The sequence below is a fragment of the Cynara cardunculus genome, assembly GCF_001531365.2.
Source record: "Cynara cardunculus var. scolymus isolate 2C chromosome LG 17, CcrdV1, whole genome shotgun sequence".
Taxonomy (NCBI): Eukaryota; Viridiplantae; Streptophyta; class Magnoliopsida; order Asterales; family Asteraceae; genus Cynara; species Cynara cardunculus.
Genome location: NC_037544.1, coordinates 13,885,252 through 13,892,471, shown reverse-complemented (window position 1 = coordinate 13,892,471; position 7,220 = coordinate 13,885,252). Strand labels below are relative to the sequence as shown.

At 37.5% G+C, this 7,220-nt stretch overlaps 1 protein-coding gene across 1 annotated transcript; it reads left to right on the top strand.

The window, feature by feature from the left end:
• Positions 1–203: 203 nt before the first annotated feature.
• Positions 204–1,301, top strand: LOC112499865 (nonsense-mediated mRNA decay protein 2-like). The gene is made up of 3 exons (XM_025103137.1): positions 204–453; positions 532–790; positions 917–1,301. The coding sequence occupies exons 1-3, from the start codon at positions 204–206 to the stop codon at positions 1,299–1,301; spliced, it is 894 nt and encodes a 297-aa protein (XP_024958905.1).
• Positions 1,302–7,220: the final 5,919 nt, after the last annotated feature.

The window sequence follows — 7,220 nt, the reverse complement described above, 5'->3', positions numbered from 1 at the left end:
GTCCCTCACAAAGGGCTAAGAAAGCCAAAAAGGGGAAACCAACACTGCTAGTTGGGACCTCTGAAAAGGTCTCAGTTATTGAAAAAAGCCTTAACCCCGAGGAACTCTCTCTAACCCTCCCTAGCTCTTCAGTTATCTATTCAGATATTGTCGTACACGTGGCTCCTCTCCCAACCGCTTTAGTGAACCAAATCACTGAAAGTATGAATACTAGCATCACCACTACTGATCACTTACATTCTATCTCTACCATCATCTCATTTCCTCCCTCCTTGGTCTCCATCACACTCGTTGATGATCCCATGGTGGTTGTCCCCACCAATGATGAAGCCATCACCATAGGACTTGAGGTTGCTCCTCTTGAGGCACCTCAGACACTTGCAGCCGATCCTCAAGAAGGTGCATGTGAATTAACCAGTGTCAATCCTTCAAATGACGTTGAGGACCCCTCAGGTAAACACCTAGCCTTCTCTTATCTTCTTTTTACTAACCTTGAGCCTTCTTATGCTCAACTCTCTATTGACTCTACAGGTCCTTCAGGAAATGAACCTACAACCATTGAGACTGAAGTTGAAGTCTATGATATGGTTGAGGATGTGAAGTTGTTGTTGTACATGGACGAGGTGCACAACGAAATACCCTTAAAGAAAGAACTGAACAACGGCCTCTCTGCTGTCAAATCTAAGGTCCATGACGTCAAGGAGTCGCTGATGGCTGTGAAGACTGAAGTCCAAGCTAATGTTGATGTTGTAGTTGTTCTATCCAACAAAGCTGATGACGTCCAGGCCTAGTGAGCTTCTCCAGTAAATCTTCCAACTCCTCCAGCTATCGGTGCCAGTCCCTAAACCTTCATTCAAAGAAGCTGACCGTCAACAGTTTGAAAGAGTGGCTGCTTTTAACAATTTCTAGGCTGAAGCTCCTTCTCTCTAGAGCACAAGTTAGAAAACCACTCCTCTCATCTAAATGACCTCACCTCTCGTCTTGATAATGACAAAGAGGGGGAGAAAGATAAAGAGGAAGAGAAATTGGTTGCTGCTGAGGAAACCGCTGATGATGATGATGCACTGATCCCTCATGTAGATGCTCCTATCCCTAATGCTAAGGACGCATTCAATACTAAAGATGATGATGATGTCGTGATTGCTCCTGCTGATCATGAAGACTATCCCTTTACCTCTGTATTGCCAAATGTTGGTGATGAGGATGATGATGAGGACACTGAACCTCAGCTCTCTGATGTCGGTGATGATCTTGGTGATGATGATGAAGATGACAACGACGATAATGACTTCTACATCTAGGTCATCCCAAGACAACCAACACTGAAAGGAATCTCCATAAGGGAACCATCTTTCCAGGGGGAGAGACCTTCAGCTTTAGGGAATTAGCACTCCAAGGAAAAGGGCAAATGAGCGGTTGAATACAATCTGGTGATTGTTCCATGGGTTATCTGCAAGTCTGAAGATGCAAACTCCTCCAGGTATATATCTATCTCCTTAGAAGTCGAACACCCTATTCCTTAAATTCTCTCTACACCAACAAACCCTGCTAGTCCATTAATACATCTCACATCTTGTGAAAGCACATATGAAGGTGAAGCTGAAATTCCAACACTTAGGGAGTCGACTAGACAACCTGAGTGTTTTGATGCTAATGAAGACCAGAGGATGATTCAGCTAATAAATCAGCTCGACCAAACAAGAGTAAAAATCCCTCTTCATACCTCTGGTTGTGGTGAGTTCGATTTCCTCACTGTCGCTGAATGAGAAGAGTACTTGAAGGCTAAAAAAGAGTTGATGCTACACTAGAAACAACTAAAGGACAGTCTAGAGTTAGCCAAGACATTAGTTGCCCAAGCTCTAGCCAAAGGGAAGCTCAAGAAGAAAGATCCTCTTAAAGCTCAGGCCCAGCTATTGACTGAAGTTGAACAAAAACAACAACGGGCGTTGAAGCTGAAAGATCGAGATCTGAATTGGTGCAAAGAAAGGATTGAGACAAGAATAAGTCCCCACAAGATCTCAAACGTCACCATCAATGGACGAATGAAGGATGGTGGCCTCCTAATCTCAATGGTCATTTTTCTAGAAAACGTAGATGATGTGACTGAGTATCCTTTATACCTCAACAATTATGGCTTCTATGAATGGCTAGAGATTCGACAAGCTATTCAGATATCAAAATCCAGGCACAAGCCTTACGTTGAAGAAGTCCTAAATGAGCTCTTCAACAATGTGTCGAAGATCATAGAGGTTCCTCCTCTACCAAAGAAGCAACCCTCTAGAAGAAAACACCTTTAAGAACCTGAAGAAGGTCCTTCTCACAAGAACGAGCACGAGACAAAATTCTCTCTGGATGAACTTCTTAAGGATCAAAGGAAGCCGGTCTCTTAATGTTGAACTTGTCACTTCCTAAGAAGGGTTCCTATATATCCAACACAGTGTACGTGAAACCTGAGTTTGGGCTTATGTTCATAGACTATGATGGTCACTACAGGTTTCAACGAGTATCCAAGTTCCATCTCTGACCGATAGATCACTTAGAGTATCTAAGGACATGGCTAAACAATGATCTATTTGGAGAGATGATGGAGCACAAGATCAGAAAGGAAATGGTCATACGTAAGAAGCTTGGAGAAGATGTCCCTGAGTACATCAACTACAGAAACTTAGATTAGACGTACTTTCAATCTTGTAATCTTATTTTCTTTTCTTATCTTTCAGTGTATAACCTTTATGTATTAGGTCTACCAGTACTGATTTTAATGACTAGTAATATTTTCCTTTGAAAAATATTCAATAAAATTATCAGTTTACTGAAAAAGATCCCTGAAAAGAGTAAATGGGACATGTACTTAAGAGTTCTAGTTATGTCTTCCATCCACTGACACCTTTCTAGTCAATGAATATGCTTTCAGTTTCAATTACCAATATTGTGTAAAGTTTATTCTTTCCTTGTAATCATTTACGACTAAAGTAAACTTTCATAATAGACTGTATTATTGAAAAAGATCCCAAAACAGTTAAAAGGGACAAGTATTTTACTAGTATCGTTTCCTTACTGAAGTAACTTAAGCAATTTTCTTTATGTTGTTTTGTCATCATCAAATAGGGGGAGATTGTTGATCCTCTCTTTCAGTGATTTGATGATGATCCCTTTTTACCTTCCGAAGTGTATTATCTCTGTATTCAATTTTAGCGATCATCACTGAGTCAGTTCAGTGATCGCTGAACATGTATTGTAATTGATTCAGAGACCAGTATCCTTCAAGTAGACAAAACTCACACCACATATCCTTCAGCGATGCCGAAGACTGAAGCTGAAGATTAAAGACCAGCAAGTTCATGATCTAAAGTGGTTTTCAGTGATAACAAGATCGTTTACACAAGTGTGAAATCTGCATAAGATTCAATGAACACTAATGAGACCTTCAGTGTCATTCCAGTGTTCAACGATCAAATGAATCTTGTCAAGCAAGATAGTTTTTGTCTTATCCTTCTGCACACAAAGGACAAACCCATACCTTTCAAATAAGCATTGTACGGAGTCACTCCTTTGTTTCGAAATGTGCTTACCTACTTTATGAAAGAGGACTACTCATATACAGCCAAAAGGATTGTATACTACAACAAAGGACAAGCTTTCCTCTAAAAACTTGCCACGTGCTATGTACCTTCTGAATTGCATTTAATGCAATAGATATAAATAGCTGAGTAATTATCACTCTCCTTCTCTAATCTTACCCAAGAAGATACTTCTCTCCCTACTCTCTATCTAAGAGAAAGACCCACTTTAATAAAATGAAGAGCACATTACTTCTTATCTTATTTCTTGTAGCAAGTCTTTTCTTATTGCTATCTATAATTTTGTGTGTATCTATGATTGTTTAGATAGGTTATATATCCTATCTCTTCTGCAAACAATCTGTAAAAATTTGTGCTGATCTTTGTTGGTCCCGTTAGGGTCTACAAGAGTTTTATAGAAATAGTTTGTAGAAGGAGGGGGATGAATAAAAACTCAAAGAACTTTCAAATTTAAAAATATATATTGCTAAAGAAAGATCAATACACATTTTTACAAGATTGAATGCAGAAATAGATAGAGTAAAGAAAAACCTATCTAAAACAATTTAATTTTACACACAGATATTCTTAGCAAAGAGAAAAGATTTGCTGAAATATAAAGAAGGAAATAAGTTCTTTCTGGGTAAGAACTTTTAGAACACTTAAGAGGGATTCTAACTTGCTTGAAGATAAGCGTGAGTGTTCATAGATGTGTGTGTGTGTGTGTGTTCTTTCACATATGCACGTAAGGATTAGTATCTTTGCATGGAGAGAGCACACATCTGTTTATACCCATTGCATTTAATGCACATTTAATGCAATGCAGTAGGGTTTGAACATCAAGCTTTTAGAGAAAAGCTTGTCCTTTGCTACAATGAATAGTACAAATGCCTATTCATGAGTAGACATCCTTTCATGAAGTTGGTGGGTAATCGAGTCAACTAGTCGGCTCCGTACCGTACTACACTCTAGAAATGGTATGGGTTTGTTCTTTGTGTGTCAAAGGACAAGACAAAAGCAATCTTGCATAACAAGCTTCATTTGATCATTGAATGTTGGAATAACACTGAAGGTCTCTTCAGCATTCGCTGAGGCTTGGGCAGTCTTCACACATATGTTGACCAGGTTGTAATCACTGCATGCCGCTTCAGATCACGAACGCGCCAGTCACTAATCTTCAGGTTCAGTCTTCGACTTTCATTGAATGTTATTTGGTGTGAGTTTTGTTTTCTTGAAGTATCGTTGTCGCTGTAAGATTTACAATACATGTTTCAGCGATCACTGAACAGACTCAGTGATGATCGCTGGAACTGAAAAGACAAAAATATAATACTTCGTAAAAGGTAAAAGAGATTATCATCAAATCAATGAGAGAGAGGATCAATAACCTCCCCTTATTTGATGATAACAAATCAACATAAAGAAAGTTGTCTTATTAAATAACAGCAAGGAAAAATTACATATAAAGTGTATGTCCCTTTTAACTGTTTTGAGATCTTTTTCAGTGAGTCAATTTTTACTTAATAAATTTTCTTAAGTTACAAGTTTAAGAAAAAGTACAAGAAGTGAAACTAAAATAGAAGGCATTTTCACTGACTTATAGATTATCAGTGACTGTAAGAGAACACTGGAACTCAGACATGTGTCTCTATTACTCTTTTCAGGGATCTTTTTTCAGTGATGCAAAAGAAATACTTATATTAATTCAAAGGAAAGATTATGTAACACCCCATATTTACCAGTACTTTTCTGATTCCCAAAGCCAATCACTTGACTTTATAGATAACATATCAAGCCAAACAGGCTAGAACCTTTCAGGTTTCACATAACACATTTCTTAAACCTTTTTTTTATCAGAAACAAGGTTTATTCAAAGCCTCTGGCCAAAAGCCAGTTATCATCTTCTCAATAACATTCTTACTATGGTTTCCAATAAGAATCATGATCCTGAATCTTTAAATCACAAAGAAAATAAGGACTCAAAACCATTGTAATCTTAAAGGATATAATAGTAAGAGTTATATCATTAAACACGCACACAAATGCCACCCTTATATCCAAAGGTACACCTCTCCTTGATATGCCACCCTTATCCCAAAGTACACCTTTCCTTGATATGTCACCCTTATTTCCTCATCAAAATTTACAGATTATTCCCAATCAGGACAGACCGAAGTCACAAACGTCCAGATGAAACAACATCTATGTTTTATTTAAAAACAGTTCCAAAACAAATATTAAATACTCATCCTTTAACTTTTTAAAAATAATGATATGCCATTAACAAAATTCCCTTGTGAATAAAACAACTCATTAACATATCCGGTCATCAAAATACTTTTAGCCGGATTACATATCCGGTCAACTCTTAACAATTCGGTCAACATAATAACTTGGCCGGAATTCATCTCTGGTCAAGCCTTGGCCAGATTACATATACGGACAACAATACCATGCATTTCCATCTTTAAAATTCGGTCAACCTTGTCTGGATTACTCATCCAGACAACAATACTATTATTTTTCAATACATTTAAATCCAGTCAACACGCAGCCGGACTTACACAACCGACCAACACTATGACCATATTACTCCAATCCGGACAACCCCACAACCGGACTCACTCTTTTCCGGTCAACACTATGACCGGACAAGTTCTAATCTGGACAACACTTCATTCGGACTCACACTTCTCCGGTCAAAACCATGACCGGATTCATGATTCAAAAATCTTTCTAACACCCAATCCGGTCAATACTATGACCAAATATCCCCAATCCGGACAATACTATATCCGGTTTTAAAACCAAATCTGGTCAATACGTAACTCAAGAATCAAAACAGAATTTCAATACACAGTAGTTGAAATCATATGAATCAAAAATTTGAACCACTCACCTTATGAAATTTAGCAAACGCAAACCAACTTTTGATCCCAAGTAAGCAATCCGGACAAGCCTCTCTCTTAATTCTCTCTCAAAATTTCCAAAGAAACCAGAAAACTTTACTATGAACCTTCCTCTCATATATATATATATATATATATATATACCATTTCCACTTTTGGAAAGGAAGCACAATCATGCACACCCACATCCCATGCATACATTTTATGCATGTATTCAAACATATGCATACATATTATTTCATGTATACATAAATCACATTCTGTTTGTCCCTATATTTCACTAATCAATCTTCATTATAGCTTCATAGCAATGGCAGATTAGGATATAACATTCAAGATCATCAAGAACATTGAGAGAGAAAGTCAATCCTTACAATATGGTCAAACCTCTCAATACGTATTAAATCTTACAAATGAGCTCTCCTACATCTAATTACAAAGACTAACCATATTTATATGGTCAAACCTACTAAACATAGTCAAAGTCAAACTCCTATAAGAAAAGTCAAACACGCTGACTTTTACAATTATAGGCTATATTTAACTTTCAAGATGAATACAATTAATACTGATTTTTCAGTCCTAACATTCTCCCCCTTTGTATTCAGACTTGAAAGAAAATTCTGCACTTTGAGTCCTTGTTTGAACTTTGAAACATTATGCACAATATGCCATCTTTAAAAAGAATCTTCAACTTGTAATCTTCAAGCGATCAACTGTTGAGAAAGATCTTCTAGCATTCTCCCCTTCG